Source organism: Gossypium hirsutum, chromosome D13, assembly GCF_007990345.1.
Source record: "Gossypium hirsutum isolate 1008001.06 chromosome D13, Gossypium_hirsutum_v2.1, whole genome shotgun sequence".
Lineage (NCBI taxonomy): Eukaryota > Viridiplantae > Streptophyta > Magnoliopsida > Malvales > Malvaceae > Gossypium > Gossypium hirsutum.
Window position 1 is genome coordinate 15,632,997 of NC_053449.1, and position 25,006 is coordinate 15,658,002.

General features: G+C 32.6%; 1 protein-coding gene across 5 annotated transcripts; it reads left to right on the plus strand.

Annotated features, from left to right (window-relative positions):
- The first annotated feature begins 6,998 nt into the window (after positions 1-6,998).
- Positions 6,999-12,016, plus strand: LOC107920257 (uncharacterized). 5 transcript variants are annotated; one of them, XM_016849869.2, is made up of 6 exons: positions 6,999-7,459; positions 7,935-7,991; positions 8,175-8,205; positions 8,295-8,530; positions 8,666-9,476; positions 9,665-12,016. In XM_016849869.2, exons 4-6 carry the CDS (start codon positions 8,297-8,299, stop codon positions 11,845-11,847), a joined length of 3,228 nt encoding a protein of 1,075 aa, XP_016705358.1. In that variant the 5' UTR covers positions 6,999-7,459; positions 7,935-7,991; positions 8,175-8,205; positions 8,295-8,296; the 3' UTR covers positions 11,848-12,016. The 5 variants fall into 5 exon arrangements, with proteins under 5 accessions (XP_016705358.1, XP_016705357.1, XP_016705356.1 ...); XM_041108782.1 differs by lacking the exon at positions 7,935-7,991 and having other exon boundaries at positions 7,000-7,459; positions 9,665-9,903; positions 9,976-12,016; XM_016849868.2 differs by lacking the exon at positions 7,935-7,991.
- Positions 12,017-25,006: the final 12,990 nt, after the last annotated feature.

The window sequence follows — 25,006 nt, forward strand, 5'->3', positions numbered from 1 at the left end:
TTGATATCGGAACAGTGGTTTTGGGACTACAAATTTGACGAGTAAATTATTATTTTATTATTATTTTAATGTTTATCGGATAATATTTAGGTCGTATTTAAATTTCGTTAAGAAATTTTGATGTTTAAGTAGTTAATTAAGTAAAAATGACTAATTCGTAAAAAGGGTAAAAGTTGAGTTCTATTAGTTAAAAGGATCAAATGGCTATGAAACCTTAAAATAAATTACTTGAATGGTAAATAGACCAATTGAGATGATAGCGGATGTTTATGGACATGGTTTTGATGAAATTATTATAAGTTTTAAAGGTTAAAACAATAATTTGATAAATAAAGTTAAAATAACTTAATGAATTAAACTCATCTTCTTCCCCATTTCATTTTTCCACCGAAAATCACCATAGATATTGAGCTTGAGAATTTGATTAGCTTTCCATTTTACATGTAAGTGATTTTAAGCCCCGTTTTTAATGATTTTTATGTTTTTGAGTTCGTTGTAGCTTAATCTAGCTAGTCTAGGGATTAATTTGTAAAACTGTTAAAGGTTAAGGGTTATGCCATGAATGTTCTTGAATGGTTTTTGATGTTAAATGATAGATTATGTATCTTTGTTGAAAAATAAACAAGTTTTGTTAAGTGATTTTTGTTGAATTTTGGAATTAGGGACTAATTTGTCGAAGGTATAAATTCTAGGGTTTTATTGTGAAATGATGGTAAATATGAGTTTTTTCAAGGTCCCTTACATGTTTGGTTAACACGGAATTAGATTAAAATGGTTAGATTTTAAGTTATAAGTTTAAGGACTAAATTGTGAAAAAATTAAAATGTTAGGGGCAAATTGGTAATTTTGCATAAATATGAAATGTGGATTGGATTTAATGTTTAAGGTTAACTGAAGTACTTAATTGAATATAATTATTTATTTAGATCAAGATAAACCATGTACGGACTTAGATTGAGGAAAAGCAAAAGCTTCAGATTAGCTCGATTTAACCTCCATGCCCCTAGTCATCGAGATAAGTTCGTATAAATGGTTATTGTATTAATGTTATTTAAATTGAATGTGATTGTGTTATTTATAATGTGAATGAATCGATGTATAAACATATCAATGCTATGACGAATATCAAGTCTCGACTGAACCTGAAGAATTCTTAGGATACGAATGACATGTCATTAGGGATTTCATATTTTGGGTGCTGGTCTTGAATGTCCTACCGATGATTAAGGTCTTGCATTTGTTGCGATTACTCTATAGCTCATGTGAGCAACATCGTGTAGCTTACATTCTGACTCACAACTCATGTGAGCAGGCCTATTTCACTGCTCGTGTGAGCAATGATGTAAAGGAAAGGTTACTGTTATATGTAAAGGCACACTTCGTGTGAGCTTTCCCGAGCATCCGATGAAATTCTAGATGATTCAATGGGCAAGAAAAGGGATTGAAATGGTAATTTTTCAAATGGAATTAAGCTTAATTTTATGGAAAGAATGCATGAACTAGATGATGTATTTCATATGGAAAATGACTTATCTTATGGTTAGTTCATTTGAATTATGTACAAGTGTACTAGTGTATTGATGGTGATGTATAGGCTTGTGCCAAGCTTATGGTTTGGATTATATTATACTTATGCTTTATATTATGCAAATGAAATGGTAAGTTATATTTTGATTTATATGAACTTACTAAGTATTAATTACTTACGTAGTAGTTTCTTTCCTATGTTTTATAGATTATCGAAAGCTTGATTTGGTTGGAAGCTCGTTGAAGATCTATCATAATATCCATAAGTCTTTTCGGTAGTTTTTGAGTATTTTGGCTAAGGTTTATAATGGCATGTATAGGAAGAATTGTAATGGTATTTTGATGAATGTTTTGTTGGTGTTTTGGCATGTATAAGTTTTGGGAAGTTATCTTGGTTGGTATCATTTGATGCCTTGTTAAATGGTGTCATTTTTGGTTACCTTATTATGCATGTTTGTATAGTCTTTTATGGCATGTTTGGAATGGCATGAATATGGTCAAGTTTGTAGCATGTTTTGGTGAGTATTGAATTAGGAATTGATGATTAAAATGTGGTAAAATTTACACGTTTAGGTAAGTGTTGTTGTATGCATTTGTGGTGTCATTGAATGGTATATTGGTTAACTGAATTAGGATTCTTGAAATGGCAAATATGTGTATGTTTAGATAAGGTTTTGGTGCTTTGAAAGTGTGCACAATTAGTCTAAATATTTATGCATGAAATGGTCTTGGAAATGGATTGATTTTAGTTAAATTTGGGTCCACACGGCCGTGTGTCATCTTATGACTTTCTTAAGTTGCAAGTCAGTGAGTTACATGGCTTAATACACGACCTGGCACACGAGCATGTGACACGGCCGTGTGACCCTACTTGGAAAGTTACACTGGTAAGGATATGGGCTGGGACACGGCCGTGTGTCCTTAGTTCGAAGGTTACATGGCCTACGACACGAGCATGTGTCTCAGTCGTGTGAGGCACATGGGCGTATGACTTCTGCTTTGCAAATTTTGCATGTTTTTCCTAAGCTTTCCAAATTGCTTCAAATTGGTCTCGGTTTACTTCTAAGATATTTTTTAGGGCCTCGAGGGCTCGATTTAGGGATGATATGTATGTATATGAATAGTTTATGATTTGATTATATTATTGAATGATATTAAGTTTAAATGTTTTCGGTTGTACAGTAATGCTCTGTAACCGTAATTATGCGACGGATACGGGTTAGGGGTGTTACATTTTTAGTTCTCTTCTCCAACTCATTTTTGTAAGAGATTTGGAGGGCTAAAATGATATTTTTATTTTATTTTATTTAAACTATGTGTAAAGTCAAAATTTTGGAAATAATTAAGTCAAAATTTTATTGGAGTTTTTAACAGTAGTGACTAAAATGAATAAACTATGTAACGTGGGTGCTTAAATTATAAATTTTTTATTTTGAATGCTTAAAATGAGAACTTTTAATAGTTGGGTGACTATTTATATAATTTACCCTAAAGAATATATATTTATGAGAAATACGAAGAAATAATTTGCTTTTGTTTTATATATATATATATATATTTGGTTCATTGGAAACTCGGTTCTAAGAATGGTTGGGAGCTATGTTATATGTTTGTGAGTTATAAAATGCATGTTTTGAAATAAATTTATAAACATATGGTAAATCTCATCCATTTTATTGCTTTATTTCAGCTAAAAAGTATTAAATTGAATATACGTTTAAGTATCAGAGGAATAATTTAGGGTATATTTGATAAGCCAAGGTTTAATATTTTAAATGTGTTTAATAATTATTTTAATTTTTTACTTTATATAAAATTTTTAATAAAGAAATGTTGAATAAGATAAGTAGTTAGGTAACTACTTATCACTTAATGTAGGAAATATTAAATTCATTTTATTTTATTAAAAAAAAAGGAGATATTCAAATTACCATATTTATTTTTCCATTTAAAACTACCCAAAATAATATAAAATATTACATTAATAAGGTTAAAATTAAATATTTTGTATCCAATACTTTTATTAATTAAATTACCAAATAATTACCTAATATAAATTCAACACTTATAAAATTTAGTAGTAAAATTTCAGTAATTAATATTTCAACACTTAAATTTTTTAGTTTATCAAACACATACTTAGTGAAAACTTAAAATTACTAAAATTGAATATAGTTTAATTTGTAATATTAAAATATATAAATAAATCTAATAATAAAGCAAAAATAAATAAAAAAAATCATACCTTGAATTGTGTACTAAATAATCTAATATATGTATTGATATATAATTTCCTTCTTCCTTTGTCGCATTCGGATGCCTTTGGGCATTGTAGCATTAGAATTTCTTGTTTCTCTATTTTTTTTTTCTTTACCAAATAAAAAATATCACGAGTTAATGTGAAAATGACAACCCATTTTTATATTAATCATTTTCATCATTCAAGTTTTAACTCGATTGATATGGGTATTGTTGTCAATTTAGAAGGACGTGGGTTCGAGTGCACTGAAGTGCATTATTATCTTATTTATGAGTTGAGGAGGGGTTATGAATATTTTTAGAATTATGTAATCAGTGCTCTTAAAATTTATTATTATCGAGATACTTTTAACAATTTTTTGAATTATTGAGTAAAATAGTTTGTATATCATTTTAAGAAAGTTAAGATTCAACATTAGAATATTTTATTTTAATGCTGTTAATCAGTTTTTTAACTTAGAAAATTGCCATTATATTGTAGTTGGAGTTAATTAGAATTATTTTTGATGCAATATCATTTCAAACAAAGAAAAAGAAACTTCTTGTGGGTTTCACCATATGGGGGCCCTAAAACATATATTTAGCTAAATCTTCCCACTAGTTCATTACTTATAGAAAGCTTCACACATTTTCCATGAAAATGACCATTGCAAAAGTATTTGAGGGGACCAAATTTTGGTTTATGGTCTAATCATCACAAAAATATAATTTTAAAAATATCTAATATTATTTTTAAATATTAATGATTCTTATTATGCAAAATGGTAATGGCATGAGCCACATTTATCACATCCTATTCTAAACCATTCTAATCAAGACTTCAAAGTATTAGTATCTTATCAATTGAGATTTTTTTTCAGTTTAATCATCAACTTGAATTTTAAATATCGAGTTTAACATGATGTGTAACATATTTAAAGCATGTGTATATCAACATAGATAAATTACAAAAGTAGTCACTTTTGTTTGCTTCAAATTGTATTTTAGTCACTTATGTTTGAAATGTTACGTTTTAGTCACTTACATTATCTTTTTGTTACGAAGTGGTCACTCTGCCATTAAACTCCGTTACCTCCTTAACGACAGTCCTACGTGGCAGTCCAAATGGGTTTTGAATGCCAACTTGGATGTCATACATGGCAATCCAAATTAAATTTATTTAATTAAATACCTATTTTCATCCCAACAATTGGACATCCAAGTTGCCATTTAAAACCTATTTGGGCTGCCACGTAGGACTGCTGTTAGGGAGGTAATAGAGTTTAACGATAGAGTGACCACTTTGTAACAAAACGATAACATAAATTATTAAAATGTAACATTTTAAACATAAGCGACTAAAATGTAATCTGAGACAAATAAAAATAACTATTTTACGGTTTACCTAAAAAAATACTCAAAGATTGTCATCAAAATAAAATAGACCAAATTTTTAGCATGCCAATTCCAAGTTGTGATTATAATAGGCATTATTTATTTAAAATTTTGGTAGTTAAGCATTAATTTAAAATCAAAATTATAATTTAAAAAATTGATTTAACTAAAACAATCAATTTAAAAAATCAAAATTTTAACACATTATTTATTTAAAAAATTAAAATAAGAAATTCCACGTAAAGTGTCAAATTTTATTTTTAATTATTTTAGAAGTAATAATCTCGGGCTACATCCCATTCATAAACCAAAAAAGAAAGCCATGTGTTTGGATTAGAACAATGATTTATTTGACTCTCCAACTTTAAAAAAATATTTTATACCTTTTTTTAATTTTTAATTTTGTATCTTCTGTCAAATCACTTTAAAATGAATAAAAAAATTAATTTTTTTAACTTTATTGATGTGACATACACGTAGATTGACACATGGATGACACGCCAATATTTAATTAATTTTTTAAAATTTTAAAATATAAAAAATATATTTAGAAATTAAAAATCATAAAAATTATTTTAAAAGTATAAAAAATTAATTAAACCATATATATGTTAGGTTAGTAAAGTTAACAAATATAAGCTTTTTCATTTATTTGATAAAAAATATAAATTTAATGATTAAAAGATAGAGAAAAATTAAAAGGCTAAAATATTTGTTTTGGTCGGTAAAGTTGGAAGAATTATGTTTATGTCTTGTTTTTTCCCCAATTATCATTAGAAAAAACGAAAGTAGGCACAAATTAGCCTTTTTGGTATTGTTCTAAAAGAACAAAGGATCCCACCAATCAAAATCAACCACACAATTATGGCACTAAAATGGTAAATGTGTCAGATTCTGAAGGGCATTTATGACTGCAAATGTTTTCTTCCTAAGAAACCTACACAGTTGGGATTTTCAGACAGTATCAGGGGGGCCCACCTGTTGTCTGCTGCTTAATTTCTCAAATCTTCATTGTAATTAACGCTACTTATTTTACTATTAATTATTTTACTATTTTCTTTTATGCTTCAACGCTACTTGATTTACTATTTTGCCCTTTTCTTGTTTTTCTGGCAACTTTAGAGATTTGAGGGATTTACAAGTAATTTAGCAATTATATAAAATATAAATAATATTAGATTTGTTCAATATTTAAATTTGTAATTATTTTTATTTAAAGATATATAAAAGTAAGAAAATAAAAAGTGAGGCGAATTTAGGGGTTGGTAGAGGCCACCCCTTAAAATAGAAAATTGTTATTTAAGTTCTTTAGAAAATTTTAAAATAATAAAGATAAAATTATACTTTAGCCTTCTAAAATTATAGAAAATTAATTAAATCCTTTAAATTTTATAAATATATAAACTATTAAAAATTAAAATTTCGACTTCCTCCTTAATTAAAAGTATGATTAATTTAATAAATGCTTATAGATAAATAATCAATAGCTATTATATTTAAAAAATTATGAAATAAAAAATATGATGCACACGAAAAATAAAGGTTGGGGGAATATTTGTTTTCTTATTTTGAAGTCCGACTAGACATTGGATTAAAATATAGTCTAACATGACTTTCAAATATCAAGAATCTTATTCAATTTTTTGTCCAATTAATTACGATGGAAGCCGGAGATTTTATATAAAAGATTAGGATGGAATTATAAAAATTTAAAAGATTAAAATGGTTAAAATACAAATTTACCAATTTTAAGGGTAAATCTTTACTTAAAAAGCAAATTAAGAAATGAAGGGAGAAGCAAAGAATAAAAGGAGACCGGATGTTGACAAATTTCATGTCACTGTTCTTAGAAGAAGTTCGTTTGTTTGTGTGAAGATTTCTTATCCCCAATCTCTCTCTAACACCACCCCAAAGCATTCAACTTTTCAATTATTTTCTTTTTTCCTTTTCTCTCTCTAAAATCCAAATATAAAAATTATAACTTCAACAACATTCTTCTTTTTCTTTAAGAGAGAGAGAGTGGCCCAGTAGATTGAAATCTTCATCTCTTCTCTTTTCTTTTTTCTTTCAATATGATGATGATCTAACTTCCTTTGATGTTTTTACAGAACACCCACTTTTTTTTTTCAGCTCAAGTTTATTACTGTAATTTTTTTTTTGGGTTGTTGGAAAAGCTTTAATCTTTTGTTGATACTCTGGGAAGTTTGGGAGCTTTGGAATTATGTATGACGGGGAAATATAGCAGCTAAATCCATGGGAGAATCTTGAAGGTGATGTGATTAGAGGATGTGGGTCTGAGGTAAAATTTTTCTTCCTTTTTCATTTTCTGGTAATTTGAGTCATAGATTTCTTTTATTTATTATCTTATGATTTGGTTAATTTCCCTCCCCCCCCCCTTTTTTTAATTTCTCAAGTGTGATAAATTTCGGGATTATTGTAGTTTTGTAATTGAGTGAATTAAAAAATATATACTTTTGATTGTAAGCTTTTTATTTCTTCATCTATTTATGATTTTTTAAAAATATATATTTAGCTTGTTCTATGTGTTCTGTTTGTGGTTTCTGGATTGGGGTTGATTGTAATTTTGATTAGATTAGATGGATGATCTTAATTTTTGTAGTGATATGTTGAGCTATTAATATTTGATAATATACCTGCGATCTAATCTATTAACTTTGCTTACTAATTTAGCATCTTAATTTCCCTTTTCTTCATAAATTCCATAGCATTTTGCTTTATTGATCATACAGTTCCTAACTTTTCTCCTTTAGCAGCACCATTTTTTTCTTCAAGATTTTGTCTTTATCTGGGAATCTTAAAACACGGATGAAGTGAGTGTGGTGATTCATTTATGATTTTCTAGCTTACATTTTAAGTTAAATCTTTTGTGTTTGCTTTTGATGGCATTAATTATGAATTTAGGATTATGTCACTTTTGCCATAGTATTGAAAATAATTAGTTTTTGGAGTACCAAAGGAAGGTGTTTGATGAATCCTTGTTTTAATGGTTGTAGGGACTGCTATTGCAGCATGCATCATTTGAAAGTGGGGATAAGCTCAATGAGGGTGTTTTTTTTCCTTAATAGTACGATTCATTGTATGTCAAATTAATTAGACTTGTTTATTTATTTCAGGAATGGGAACAAAAGTTCAGTCGAAAAGCTTTTTGCCAGGATTTTACTCAATGAGGGATTTCAACGAGGACTCTAATGGTTGTAGCTGGCCACTTTATTACAGGGATAAAACCTTGACAAACAGTCAGTACTACAATAGCTTTTTCCCGAGGGCCATTGCAGATGCGTATCCTGAGTATGATAAGGACCGATTGAAGAGAACAATGCTTGAGCATGAGGCTATATTTCATAATCAGGTAATAAGGTCTCAGCTGATTGTATGCCCGTATTTTTTGGTATTGTTTATATGGCCCTGTTTTAATGAAGTCTAGCTTCGCTAGTTTCACTTCGTTTTGTCAATATTTATGTCTGAGTCCACTGTCTTTATCTAGGTTTCCGAGCTTCATCGCCTGTACAGAATACAAAGGGACTTGATGGATGAAGTGAAAAAGAAAGAATTACAAAAAGATCAGGTTCCTACTGGACCATCATTATCATCAAGCTTGTTAGCGTCGCAAATTACAAGTGAAGTTGCTCACAAATGTCATACCCCCAACTTCCCCGTGGCAAATTCTGTTTGTGGTAGACCATCTATTTCTGGAGTTGAAGATGCTCATTCTCGCCTTATTTCCGTGAAGGGAAGCAGCATCCAAGCTGGTCCCTTTTTGTCCCAAAATGGAGTTAATTTAAAGGATGTTGAGGTGCTAGAGTGCAGGCCTACAAAAGTGAGAAGGAAAATGTTTGATCTTCAACTTCCGGCAGATACATACATTGATATTGAAGAAGCAGAAGAGTTTCGGAATGACACAGCATCCGGCTTTTCAACTTATCTTCCAAATGGAAATGGGAAAATTGAGCCAGAGAGTGGTGGGAAGCCATTTCGTAATGGTGTTGGAAAGACTAGTTGCCACGGAGATGGATCAAAATCTGATGCATGTTCGAAGGGAAAAAGTTGTTTGGCTGACTTGAATGAGCCAGTTGAGATTGAAGAAACCAATGGTTCTGCACATTCTCACTTTGTACGCCATGATCGCTATCATAGAGGTCATGAACTGTCAGCTAAACCAAAGCCAGAACTTCTTGGTTTCCCAAAAGACATTTCTGTGAATTTTCATCGCCAAAGTGATAATCGGTCCATAACTAATTTGCATGTTGAAAACAATGAGAATGCTAGAGGAATCTTTTGCAATGTGCTTGAAGCTGGTAATACTCGTGAACTACTGAACTTGCATTATGTTCCTTCCTTTAAAAGTTTTTTCATTTGTTACCAGCTGAGTGCTGTATTATATTCCTTGGTTTTGGTGGGATGGCATTAGCCTGGTTTCTATGCCACGTCTTATGCAGATGATAATGGACACTCAGGATTCCATTTTTATTATCTTGGTTTGCAGGGCACAGTAAAGGCAACTCAAAGTCTATTTCACAAAGTTTTCAGCCACAGAAGTTGCCTGTACCGTACCAGCAAGTACAGGTTCTTTTCGAGAAAGCTCATGATCCACCAACGTTTTCACTAACTGACGGAAGCAAGGCGGATTTCTCAAGAGACAGAATGCTTCAAAGTTTTGAAGTTTCGGGAAGAAACCATGAAATCTCCAATAACAGCTATCCAGAGTCAAACATGATTTCTAAGGTTAGTTTGAATCTGTTTGCTTCTTCTGATACGGTAAATCCATGGTCTCATTCGATTTCTTCTTTGGAAAAGCCTTCGAGCAGCTTGAACCAGAAGTCATTGTCAGTTCAGACTCACCCATCTTTGAATTCATATGGTCCTTATGGTAAGAGTTCTGGCATATCACCCCATAGCAATGAGAGTTTCAGTGAGAAAAGGCAAGAAAGTAGCAATTCTAAACTTAACCCTGCTTTTGGAAGTGAATTTTCCTATCGGAACGGTTTTCATTATGGATCCTCGTCGGGGTCCAAGGAACTTGGAGTTCAGCTCCTTTCTACCAGTTATGGTAGTAATGTTGGTAAGGTGGTCTCTGAGCAATTCCCTACTCATGGTTCGACTATGCCTTACAACTGCTCAAACGTTGTTGATATGAAGCCTGCTATCGATGTGAATTTGAATGTGGTGCTTTCAAACAATTCATCTAACATGCCAGTTACGCAACGAGGTCCTCAAATAGATTTACAAAGAAAGCATGAAGACCATCTACCAGGGCTGCCATGGCTAAGGGCCAAGCCTGCTTGTAAGAATGAGGCGATAAGTGCAAGAAGGGACTTGAACTTGAACGTTGGAGAGTCAATCTTCTTTCAATCTTCTTCGAAGAAATCGACCAATAAAAATGAGACTGGAAATGGTTTCAGTCAAATTTTTCCACAGAATGTGAAGTCAATTTCATCCTCCAACAATGCTGATGCCAACAGGAGTGAAATAAGTGAATGTCTGCATGATAAAAGGATTTTAGGGGTTCCCATTTTTGAAAAACATTATGTTTCTGAGAACGAGTCTTCTTTTACCTCCCCATATGTATCTGGTTCTCAACCATCTGAAGGTGAAGCAGAAAATAAGGGGAAAAATATGTTACTTGATATTAACTTACCTTGTGATGTGTCTCTTGACGCGAGCCAAGACAATGTTGCAGAGAATTCAGCCATAGAGAAGGAAGCAGATATGAAGATATCAAGTTTCGGACATCAAATTGACTTGAACTCGTGTGCTGTTGAGGATGAAGCTTCTTTTATACTGAATGTTCCAAGCACTGGTAGGAAGATGACTGGAGGAATAGATTTGGAAGCTCCACTCATTCCCGAACCTGAGGATGTCATTGATGGAGAAGAATTATCAGAAAAGGCACATGACTTACCTCTGGTATCAGCAGAAAGCCGAGATGAGTCCTTGCAGGATGGACCTATGAAGAGTGCAGCTGAGGCAATAGTGGCCATCTCATCATCCGGTCATTGCAGTCATTTGGATGATGTCAATTGCAATTCATCTGAAACTTCTACAACAAACCCCCTTAACTGGTTCGCTGAGACAGTTTCCTCTTTCGGCAAGGACCTTGATAGCAAGTTGGAGGCTATTTCGAGAGATAAAGATGGGGGTCGAGATGAATCTTCTTTAGAAGATATTGATTCCTTTGAATCAATGGTTTTGAGACTAGCAGAAACCAAGGAAGAGGATTACATGCCGGAGCCTCTAGTTCCCGAAAACTTTAAAGTGGAAGAAACAGGAAGTACCTCATTGTTAACAATACGAACACGAAAGGGCCAAGGAAGGCGAGGAAGGCAGCGGAGGGACTTCCAAAAGGACATCCTTCCAGGTCTTGCTTCTCTATCAAGGCACGAGGTCACACAAGATCTTCAAACATTTGGAGGGCTTATGAGAGCAACAGGTCATTCATGGAATTCTGGATTGACGAGAAGAAATTGTGGTAGGGGGAGGCGACGTTCGATAACTACCTCCCCTCCTGCTTCAGCAGCGGCCACAAGTCGCACACCATTAATGCAGCAGCTTAATAACACCGAATTGGGGCTCGACGATGGAAGCCTTACTGGATGGGGGAAGACAACTAGACGTCCTCGCAGGCAAAGATGTCCCGCAGGTAACCTACCATCTCTTGCATTAACCTAATTACGAGGATACCATAGAGAGAACTAGGTCAATCATTGTTTCTTCATCACATTTGGGAAGAGGTTATCGTGATTCTCGGATTTCCTTTGTACATATCTTAGCCTGAAATCTGGCTGCACTTGATTGTCTGTCTTTTGAGTGGTTATAAACAACTTGCATTATTCATAAATGATGTTACATCGTTTCTTCTAACAGCAAGATATATGACACCATTCCTTGAGTTTTTTTTTTTTAGTGTAACTATAAGAACCCTTTGAATGTTTCCGGTCGACTCTGACAATGCCTGAACTTTAAAAGTTAAAAAACAGGCTTCTTTTCACGATGGAGTCGTAACTTCATTCAATATGTTTCATGTAATAGTTGAGGCTATCAATGATTATGAATTGATGGTATAAAATGGAAGTGGAAGAGAGGAAATGAAAGGGGTTTAAAAAGTAGAAATTTGGGATTTGGGGTGATCTTCCCATGTGAGAACAAAAGATTAAAAAGAAATATTGTTTGGCTAATGTGAAATATCGTACTGTGTTAGATGTGATTGAAACATGGAAATGATGTTACAAGAACAATCCATTTTAATTCAAAATAATCCAAGCAAATAATTGGAAATGTCCTAAACCAAAAAAATAATATTTAATTTGATATAAAATCAGTTTTAAATTTCAATGAAAAAGTGTGAGATATTGAGTGGCGTCGGATTGGAATCAATACAACTTTGAGCAAATAATTTAATATTTAATTTGGGATTTTGATCAATAAGTAATTTAAGTTTTTATATTATTTTGATGAAAATTTAGAAGAAAAAACAAAAGGGAAGAGAGAGTGGGGAGGACGGGGAGGAAGGGCGCGTGAAGAGGGATGAAGAAGATCTAAGTTTTGTAGGGAAGCAGAGGAGACAGCGTGATTGTCAGATCCAAAGTTGTATAAAATCCCATTGCCTTTCCTTAGATTCTCTCTTACCCAATCTCCTTTCTTTCTATTATTATATCCACCCAGCTCTCCTTTTCTTCTTCTTTTTTTCTTTTTAATTATAACTCACCCCCCTCAGCTATACCTCACTTTTCAGATTGGTCCCTAATCCTTTTTCTTTCAAAAATGGCACCTAAACTGCCAATTTTGTCTCCGTTTATCCAAAAAACATTATCATCCAATAATAATGTGACACATGAAATATTCTTATTAGATACCATACACGAAACGATCATTTAAGTGCCACTCTTGACAAAAAAAAAAGCAAATGGTTAAAATATGCTCAAGGTGATTGCACTTAGCCCCTTACTTTTATTTCAAAAATGCAAAGGTTTATTACAATATTTTAGTTACATTGTTGCCAAGTGAGTATTTTTTTTATTCCAAAATGTCATGCCAATAAATTTAATAGAAAAATGTTACTGATGTTAATAATTGGACATGAATTTTGTAACTTGAAAAGTAGAGGGACTAAATTCCAAATTCAAAAAAAGTACATGGGCTTATAACATACTTTAACATAAGGAAATTTCCATTAAATTATATTAATTTTTCCATGTTATCTAAACTATCGGTTTTGTCTCATTTTATTTCAAAAGTGTGTGGGGTATGATAAAAACTCGTCATGTGCCATATTCTTATTGGTTGGTATTGACTTTTGAGGTTAAATGGGACAAAATGATATTTTAGGCATCACTTTTAATCTCAAAAAATGAGAAAAGGGGCATAGTTTAGAGCCAATTTGGTTTCATTACTTGCTACAAGGAATATAAATGCCCGATGCATATTGATAAGAAATTTTATGTTTTTTACTGAATTATTTAATAAATTTATGTACCAGTATAAAACCCCTTCAAAGTTCAACATCATTTATAAAATAAAAAATATACTGGAACCCTTTCTTCAAACCCTACCGCTTCAATCCCTGAAATAAAAACAAGTTGTTCAAACCCTTTGTGGAAAACAAAACCCTATCCCCGCTTCCTTGTAAACACCGTTGATATCGTCTTCTGTTGCCACCATCCCCAAACAACGCATGTTGTTAGTTTGCAGCAACACTAACTCTTCAAACCCTTAACACTGCTCTTTTCTGTTTAGTAAATAAACTTAGAGAAACTTGGAAAATCATGTAAGTAACCGTGTCAAAATTAAATTGAACACTGCTCTTTTCAATTTTCAATATTTTTTATTTAGTAAATAAACTTTAGACCGATTTGCATGCAAGTAACTTTGACAAACTTGCAAAACATGCAAGTAAACGTGCCTGGATGTCAAAATTAAGGGTGGATTTAAGACCCAATTGATCCAATTTTAGTGGGGAATTGGGTGAAGTTGGAGGCAGCCGGGATTGATTTGGGAGTCTTTGGAGGCTGTAAGACCTTTCCTCCCTCAAGAGTTTAGTCGAGTAGAACAAAGTCCCAAAGGCTCCGTCTGAGTACAAAAAAGAGAACAAAGCCGGAAACCCGATGGACCTGCGATACTGTATCCCTCCTGTGTTGAATTTGATCCTTTTTATGTTCTTAAGCCCTTCCAACTCGGATGGTGGTCCCTCAATCTTTGTCCGAGAATTTTCTATTATGGAGCTCCCATTTTTACTTCTTGCACTCTTCTTCCTCCTACTCTTTCTCTTCACCTCCGCGGACATCCCTCTCAACGTCAATCTCATCCGCTTTCGCCCAAGAGATTTTTCCATTGCTGTAAGTGCATCGCTACTAGTCTCCCTCTTTTACCCACCTTCGCTCTTCTGGCCCTTCCATTTCTTCCTCCTCCTTTCGTACCCTTGCCATGGATTCTTCTTTGATATTTTTAAACAGCTTTCCTGCTGGTTTTATGGCGTCCTTCACTCACTTCCAACTTATGTCATCGGAATCGTCCCTCGCAATGAGGAAAATCCAAGCTCACGTCCTCCTCTTCCTCTTTGATGACGTTGAAGTTGGACCTATAGTAGTTAACAGCCAGTAGAAAAAAGCCAAGTGTTTAGCTTTTATAATTCAGTTTAAAATTTGAGGTTGTGGATATTGTATAATTAGAACTGTAATTTGTATACGTTGTATACTTTAATTTGATAATTTTAATTTTTGTAGTTCTTAAAATTTGAAGTTTTAGTCTTAACCAAATGGTAATAGTTAAATTTATTTGCTTAAATTATGCTATTAGTCCTGTATTATGCATAAAGTAATAGATTTGGTCTATGTTCCCCAATTGAATAATTCTTAATTGCTATATATATATTTTTTAATTTCGAAATTTCAATCTTAACCAAGGTAGTTAGTATCTTACCCTTGGACATACCGTTTTCTACTGGTATTGGTACATATCGATATTGATGTACCATTTCGGGTTTATCGATTTTTTTAAAAACATTTGATATATGTATATAAAAAGTATTTACAAATATCAAATAATGATGTTAAATATATCTCAAATATAAAATACTCATCAAAATAAAATTTCGACTGAAGTGCTAAATTAAAGATTTTAAAAATGTCATGTAAATTTTAAGATAAGAAAAATAATAATCAATTATATAAAATATTCTTTAATAAACTTCACAAATGCAATCCATCATTAAACAAACTCAAAATAAACAAATACAAAATTATTTCATAAATTAAACAATAATATCATCTTATACTATACATATAACAATTCATAATTCAATAAATTCAAAATAAATAATAAAAATTTAAATTTAAATTTTAAAAAAAAAATAATTTTTACAAGTAAATAATGAAAAATACATTTAAATTTAAAATATATTTTAAAATTATTTCTTGGTACCAACTAGTACACCATATTCCGGTCGGTACGCATCGGTACAATTGAAACTTGCACCAAAATGAAACCTCAAGTTTATTGTTCTAGTGTATTATCGGAACAACACATCCTGACCAGTACGAGTGGTACCAAAACAGTACCGTCTATGATGGTCTTAATGCAAACGACAATCATTAAATCTATTAATTTATTTTTGTGAGTAATATATGAAAATAACAAGTCGATCTAGTATTACATGTCATGTGCTTAGAACTTTAGCGAAGCAAACATGTGACTTTAGATTTGGTATTTTGTTAACGAGTCTAAGTCAACCTTCAATCCTCGCTTGGGAGAGGCTTTGGGCACACTTAGCATAGACAACCAACGGAAAAAGGGAACTTAGATTAGCATAAGAGATGTAACACCCCTCGCCCTCCTAATCGTTAGGCCCGAGTTACAAGATATTATAGTCGTTGTTGGAGCAACTATAGTCAAACATACTATAATTATATCATTTAAACAAACAATCATGTAATAAATACATTCATAATGTGATATACAATTAAATCCGAGCCCTAATTGAGCTTATGAAAGCTCTTTTATTGACTTGAGCATGAAATAGGACCAAATTGTAAAGTTTTAAAAATTCAAGGCCGATGTTTCGATGTCACCTTCTCCACGTCGTGATGTCACCGAACAATTTGTCATGTCATGACGTTAGGCCACTCAAGATTGCGACGTCACATATTGTCGACCAACGTTGCGATGAGGAAAATGTGGTTGTTGAGACAAGGACTCCATTTTTGGTACAAATAAGGTCTTTTGGTACCTATTTCAAGCAAATTTCACCATTACCCTATTTGTTGCATAATTACACCTTTGTACTTGCACAAAACCAACCAAAATACATTCCATAATATTCATTTAACCATTTCCAAAATCAATCAATCCATTATGCCTTAATTTGGCACCATTTCATACCAATTCAACCTATTCAAACTTTATCTATATAATCATGCTTTCAAGCCATTCAAACCAACAAGAACCATGCCATATCAAGCTCACTTATGCTATTTAAAATGCTATACACAATATCATACAAGTTACCGAACACGCAACTACATATTTGAACATTAAAATTCCATAATTCAAACATTCACTAAGTTTAATTAACTATCAATTCAAAGTTAACACTTATCGATAGTAGGATAGTGTGAGCAAAAGTCTAACACCTATGTACATGCCACATAACCCCTTACTTTTATTTCAAAAGGAATTTTTTTTTATTTTTTACTTTTCGAATTTAAAAATGCAAGTACAGTTGTTAACATAGTTAGTTCTCTTTTGTCAAATTTATGTTTATTATAACATTTTAGTTACATTGTTGCCAAATGAGTATTTTTTAATTCCAAAATGTCATACCAATAATTAATTTAATAGAAAATTTTTACCGATGTTAATAATTGGATATGAATTTTGAAACTTGAAAAGTGGAGGGACTAAATTCCAAATTCAAAAAAAGTAGATGGGCTTATAAAATACTTTAACATAAGGAAATTGACATTAAATTATATTATTTTTCCTATGTTGGCATCTAAGCTTTTTTTAGTCAATAATATTTAAACTATCAGTTTTGTCTCATTTTATTTCAAAAGTGTGAACTCATCATGTGCCACATTCTTATTGATTGATATTGGCTTTTGAGGTAAAATGGGACAAATTAATATTTTAGACATCACTTTTAATCCCAAAAGTTTAGATGCTAAAATGAGAAAAGGAACATAGTTTAGAGACAATTTGTTTATTAAACCTTATTATTTGCTAATTTTTAACTTTCTTTACTTATTACAAGGAACATAATCCCGCAATGGGGATCATGTTCTATATTAGTTTTTTTTTTTTTTTACTTGTCGTTAGGTTTATATAGTGAAACATTAGAATTTTTATGTTTTTACTGAATTATTTAATAAATTTGTGTATCAAAATAAAACCCCTTAATCTTACTCTTTTTTTTTTCAGATTTCAACATCATTTATAACGTAAAAATTATTGAAATATATAATATATTTTTCACGTGCACTTGTGACAAAAAGGCAATTAGAACCCTTTTTTCAAGGAATCCTTGAAATGAAAATAAGTTGGCAGGAAATTTTTAAAAAAAAATTAATTTAATTCTTTAAAAAAGATAAAAATATAAAATATTTAAATAATAAAATTATATTTATACCATCGAAAAAATTATAAAAACATTTTTGACTTTATCCCTGGTCTGCTTGCTTGTATCCCCAAACAATGCATGAATTAGTTTGCAGCAACACTAACTCTTCAAACCCTTAACACTGCTCTTTTCTGTTTTGCTCTTCTTTCTAACAAATTTGTAAAATCATGTGTAAGTGTGGGAGTCAGTTGCTTTTATATTACACACATTTAATAAAAAAAAAACTCTTTTCTTTAAAAATGTACCAAAAGAGAATCTCCTTATAATTTATAATATTGTACAATATTACTTATTTTATAATTATATATGTAATGCACATGTCTATAATATTGAAATAAGCTATAGTGTTTTATAAATATTTGGATTGTATATATATTAATAGGTAAAATGAATCACATATATATTTTATATATACTAAAAATTTTATGTGTGTAAAAACTACATATTTAACATATATGTATATACTCAAGAATAATATACAACAAATAATAAATAAAATATCTTGTGTTATTTATTTTATCATTGTAAAAAGTAATTTTAATAATATTATACCATTACTTAGATAATAATTCAAACTTTTTATTTATAAACTATTATTTATTATTTACATGAAATATGTTATATGTTATTTATTTTTTTATTTTAAAGGAATAAATGCGTTTAATAACATTAATTAAGAGACATTAATTCCTAAAGAAAGAGATACGTTATAAAATAAAAAAAACAGAGAGTAAAAGAGAGTATATGAATTTTATTCATCAATGGGAATAATTTCTAATGCTTGTCCAATGTCTATATTTATAGACATAAGAAGTATAAATGAAATAGAACTCTACTTCTAATGACTATTAGAATTTAAAGTACATCAAAACTTATCTTCATCTTGATAGACATTCACTTAATGATAAAATATTCATAACACTCCCCATTGGATGTCAATTGATAGATAATATGTCTCATTAATATTTTACTCAGATAAAAACCCCGTGGGAAAAAAATTCCTAGTGAAGGAAAAATAGTACACATATCTATAATACACATAATATGTTGTCTCATTAAAAACATTACTAAGAAAACCTAATGGGACAAAGCCTCGGTTAAGGGAAAAAGAATACTGTAATAGGCCAATTTGCCCGGCCCGTAATATAAAGTCAAATCAAAAACAAAAATAAACCAAACAAAATTAATAACAGTCCAAATGTCCATTTACAGACCCACCGAGCCCAAATAACCCAAAATTACAACCAAAATTTAGCCAGCCCGCTAAATCAGAAGACCTAACCCAAATACATGTCCCCAGCCCATTAAGCCCAACTAGCCTAACCCTCTAGGCCCAAATCACTCAGCCCAAAGCCCAACCTAATTGCAGAAACCTTAGGTACTCAGCATGGACGCCACAGCTTTCCCTCGGCTCCACGAGCCACGCCTTCGAGACGTTCCACGCTGGCCCCATGCGCTGCACCGAGCCACGTCTGCCATTGCTCCCGTACGTGCCACATCCCCTGACGCTGCACCCCGTTCACCTGCAACACACAAAGAGGCGAACAAACGAACAACACAAGGACAACGCAAAAAAGAGAAGAAACAAAAAAAGAAAAGAAAAAGCAAAAAAACGAGGAGATTTTGGCTTTTTCCCTTTTTCAATATATATAAAAAGATTGTAATAGAGCAAAGGATATATAATGAGCACACAGACGCATATTGTATCAAAACATACACGAAATCAATAGAGAAGAAAGGTTTTTCTTTTTTCCTTTTCTCGATTGGGTTCCTTTTTATTTTCCGATTGCTTTTCTCTTTTTCTGTTTTGCTATTAAACATATATATAAGCATATATATATATAATAAAAGGGAAAGGAAGTACTTACCTCGGTGACCCCGTCGACGTTCTCATCGATTTCGTGGCTACCGGAGGAGGCTAGGGATAGTCTTGGCCTGAGAACGGCGCGAAGGGAGAGAGGAAGCATAAAGTTTTTTCTTTTTTTGTTTCTTTAGAAGCCGATTAACCTAGTTAGTTTTTTTCTAGTTGATTCTTGCAGGGGTTAAACGGTACCGTTTGGGGCCTGAACCAATGGCTCCCAAAACGGTGTCGTATTACCCAACAACCCGGTGCGCGACTCGACCCGCCTGGGGGGATCCGCGTGATTTCCCTTTGGGGGATATTTGCGCAGATGGTCCTCCCTCTTTTGTAGCGTATTCAAATCGATTTTTTTATTTTTAATTTTCGCCCTTTAATTTGATGTCCGCTTTATTTTGGTCCTCGCCACAACGCTGCGCTTTGGAGGGTGGGAAATATTACCCTTTCAGTCCCCCATGTCATTCGCGCTTTGTAATTCGGATCTTTATTTTTATTTATTTTAGATTTTTCCTTGAATTACTGCTTTAGTGTCAATTTAATCCTCTGTTTCATTATTATTGCTAATTTTGTTTGGTTTATTATCTTTACTACTGTTATTATTAGTTTTATTATTTATACGTTTATTTATCTATGTACATGTATTATAATTTTGTTATTTAGATTATTACTTTAAGTATTATTATATTAATGGTTAATTTCATTACGTATTTTTAAATGTAGTATTATTTTATATGATAAATAAAATTGTATTACCACTTTGGGTTTATTATACATTTGTTTCAAAAATTATTATGTATTATTGTTTAATCTTCATCATGTATATACTTGCATATATATATATTATTTAATGTATTTTGACTTATTCTTTATATAATATTTACTTTAAAATTTATTTGGACACTATTATTTTACGTAGTATTTATTTTTAACCATATTTTTAATTCATTTCAAATTTTCATTTATATATTATTTATCATAAATATAAATATAATTTATTTTTTATATATTTTTTAGTTATTTTAAAACTCGTACATTCGGTCCGTATTTGCCTTAATTGACTCGTTTTCTTTTAGTTTTTGAATGTAGATAGTGATATTAGCATGATGTAAATAGAGATTATTGTCGCTATGTTTGTTTGCTTATATTTATTGATTATTCATTATTCTTTAGAGTATGCTTTAGTTTACTATTTATCATTGCGCATCGTACATTATTATACAATCGTTTTTTTATTCATTCAAAAGATTTAAATATCAAAATCAGTTTATCCAAAAATCTTCAAAATACTCGAAGTTTGGAATTTTCGAAAGAATTGAGCCCTAACGTATTGGGTTCCAATTTTCCTCGTTGAATCCAAATAGAACCAAAACGCCATAAATAAAAGCTCATTCTCGGGAATTTGACGCGTTGTGTCCTAATGCATTGAATATGACGTATTGTTTTCTCGAGACGAGGATTTTTCTAACAAAGGCAATATTCGATATTTAGGGATATTGTGAAATCGAGCCCTAACTTACTGGGTCTTGATTTTCTCATTTAATCCAAATAATCGGATATCCTTCTCAAAACGCATGGGTTTTAAAAGTCAAGAGATAAATTTAATTTTGAAGATTTAAAATGTTGCACTCTAACTTACTAAGTGTGACGATTTATTTCTTTGAAATAAGTGAATCTCATCGTATAATTCATTTTATTCAAAATAAAAGGATCGTATTTTAAAATCTTTTCAAAATTTCGACATTAAGACATTAAACAATTAATTCGGTACCAATTTTGGGCATCACGAGGGTGCCAACTCTTCCTCGTGCGTAACCGACTCCCGAACCTGTTTTTCTCAAAATTCGCAGACCTAAAATTATTTTCAAGGTAACCCGATCACACCTTAATAAAAGGTCGGTGGCGACTCCCGTTTTCATTTTCAAAATCGATATTCATTTTTCAAATTTCAAAAAAAATGGTTTCGACAGCTTGGCGACTCCACTGGGGACCTTTAGAGAGTCAAGCCGTAAAATTGATTATTTTCCATCTTATTGTCGAAAATTGATTTGAAAAATTGCAATCTTTTCTTTGCACTTGTTTGCATGATTAGTGTAAATTGAGTTTTATAACTTGGCATCATATTGCATAATACTGTTTAGTCTTGTCCTTTTAAGTGGGAGTGAGAAGCTACTCCTTCGTGAGGTTTTCACCTCCGTGCAGGATAGTGGATCACTTTGGGGATACATCCGTACCTATGTCTTCGTGAGATCTTCATCTCCGTGAAGCCATAGGGAAATGTATTCCCCTGAACCGAACTCGGTCTATATGAGCCTATAATGGGTGAAGATCGAGGAATCTGCTGGTTCGGGTACCTTGACTTTAGAACCAACCCTCATATAGTGGACTTAGGAACTTAACCTAGGTAGAGCCACTCCAAATCCCTAGTGGTTACCTGATTAGGTACTTTTTGTTTTCCTTGTTTACTTCTGTTTTGTACTAACCCCTTTTGTTGTGTTTCGATTATGATTGCATTGCATTGCATTTGCATCTTAGGAAAGAGATATTGATTCAAGTCCGATTACTAAATTAGAAAGCTTGTCATGGAATATAGATTCCTTGATAAAGTGGGAAACAATACGACTTCCCGAATATATTCTAAGAAACACAAGAATGGCGATGAAAGAGTTCGTGACCTTGCCCTGTGGCCTGAGGATTCAAGGTGATCGTCTGAGAGCCTTCGACGTTCCAACCTCTTAAAGAAGTTGACGAGCCTTATGAAGACGGGTAGGTCGCAACCAACATCAAGAAAAGGAGCTAGCAGTGGCATCTATTGGCGAGATTACCTCAAACATGCAGATGAAGAAAAAAGATCGATGTTGTTTCTTGGAATATGAGGGTGAGGCCGTACATGTATCCGTTTTATGTAAAGGAATTTGCTTTCTAGAAAAGTTTTCTAAATGTAATTGGATCAGAATCAACGTCTCTTTAGGCATACATTTCATGCATTCACATTACATGCATTAAATCCATTGAAAGAGTCTAAACGAGTAAATTTATTTTAGCTAATCTGGAAACCGACAAAAGCTCATCCATTAAGCATCAATACGGTACTCGTCGAAGGACTAAGGAAATGGACCAAAGATTAGAGAAACTGGAGCAAATGCAAAAGGATATGCAAGAACGGTTACAAGTACAAATACAAGAGTGACTAGATAAAATTTAAGAAGACATGACAGAAAAACTGATCAAGGCTCAAAAAGATGCGATGGCTGAATTGACCCACCTACTGACTAAAGGTGTAAATAAGGGGAAGGGCCCTATGGTTAAAAATGAAGGAGAAGACAAGGATAGACCTATCTATCCTCTAGACTTTGTGCCTCTGCATGCGCAGATTCAGACCGAGGTTGGATCAGGTTCTAATCCTAGAGATAACCCAGTGAATCTTGTTATTCCTGATTTCAATGAAATGGCTGAAAAAAAGAAGGCATATGTCGAACTGTCAAAACAATGGGAGGATAGGTGTAAATGGTTGGAGGAAAAATTCAAAGCCTTGGAAAGCGTCGATAGTCACCATGGAATCGATGCGAAAGATCTGAGCTTGGTTCCAGACTTAGTACTCCCTCACAAGTTTAAGATGCCTGAATTTGAGAAATATAGTGGGACCAGTTGCCCAGAAGCCCATATCACCATGTTCTGTAGGAGAATGACTTGGTATATTAACAATGATTAGCTATTAATACATTGTTTTCAGGATAGCCTCATTGGGGCAGCGTCGAAATGGTACAATCAGTTGAGTCGTACTGAGATTAGTTCATGGAGGGACCTAGTACAGGCATTCATGAAACAATACGGTCATGTAACGGATGTGGTTCCCGATAGAATCACCTTGCAAAACATGGAAAAGAAATTGAGCGAAAGTTTTAGGCAGTATGCACAGAGGTGGAGGGAAGTTGCAGTCCAGGTTCAACCACTCCTCTTGGAAAAGGAGACGACAATGCTCTTCATTAATACGCTGAAGGCCCCGTTCATTACGCATATGTTAGAAAGCGTAACAAAAACCTTTTCTGACATAGTTATGAATGGTGAAATGATTGAAAGTGCTATAAGAGCCGGAAAAATTGAGTTGGAAGAGAGTGATAAGAGGTCAACCCCAAGGAGAAGAGAAAATGAGGTGAACAACACAGGTTACTCAAGGTCAGTAAGTCATCTAGGTAAAGGGGTCGCTAGTCAACAAGGTTCATCAAGACAAGAATCGTATGTGAAACAAGGCACTGAGAACCTCCAGTTCATGCCAATTCCGATTTCGTATAAGGAGTTGTATCAAAGCTTATTCAACGCGCGCATTGTTGCCCCTTTCTATACAAAGCCTCCACAGCCTCCGTACCCCAGATGGCATGACGCAAATGCACAATGCGAATATCATGCGGGAAATACAGGGCATTCCATAGAAAACTGCATTGCCTTTAAAAAACTGATTGAAAGCCTTATCAGTATAGGCGTCGTTAAATTTGATGATTCCTCCAGTGCGGCGATTCCATTTCCCAATCATAATTGATAAATAGAGTGAATGCAATGCACAAGCAACTGAAGAAGGGACCTTGTTAAATATTTGCCCTTATAAATCAAGAGTGTTCTAAACAATTCAACTGCGGAAGAAAGCCCTATAGTCGCTAGAGCTTTTTAAAGTAATGTTCAGAACATTTTTATTGTTTTTAGCCTAGAAATGATAGAAATTCCTTTGTGAAATAGGCTTATGTCTAAACGTTATTATTTTAATGAAATGCATCTTTGCGATTATTTTTAAGCCAATTTTTTCATTCTTTACGGATAATTCTATATTCTTTCATTCTTTTGGATTTTCTTCCAAACCATCATTCATTCATTCATTCATTCATTATCATATTGTATAAATAATTATTCATGAATTTATACATTCTTTTGTATGTTCTTCGGTGCTTATTATGGGTCTCCGGATATCAATTACGTGAATGACTCTACAACAGACCCAGATTTTCCTTTTGAGCAAAGCATGTGTTCAGAGGAATCTCAGGACTTTGAAAATGACGAAGATTGTAGCTTACCTCCGGACTTATTGAGGATGGTTGAGCAGGAGGATAGACAAATCCTACCTCACAAGGAATCATTAGGAATTCTGAGCTTGGTAAAGATTAGAATTGACTTGTCCTCAAAGATGAAGCAAGACCTTGTTCAAAGATGTCTTTGTAGGATTATACCAGGATATGCCAAGGATAAACGCTGATAAAGAAATCTTCGCAACAACACAATGACAAAATTTGCAGTGTGAATGACGCAATGAAAATTCTTTACCGGGGCAATGCCTTTCTTGTTAACTCAGTATAGCTTTGCCCGTTTGAAGTCGA

Bases quoted from the DNA above. Each gene is read 5' to 3' on its own strand.
- LOC107920257 (XM_016849869.2), top strand. From the start codon at position 8,297: ATGGGAACAAAAGTTCAGTCGAAAAGCTTTTTGCCAGGATTTTACTCA. The intron at 8,531-8,665 runs GTAATAAGGTCT...GTCTTTATCTAG, and splicing joins AGGCTATATTTCATAATCAG to GTTTCCGAGCTTCATCGCCT. The intron at 9,477-9,664 runs GTAATACTCGTG...CTTGGTTTGCAG, and splicing joins TTGCAATGTGCTTGAAGCTG to GGCACAGTAAAGGCAACTCA.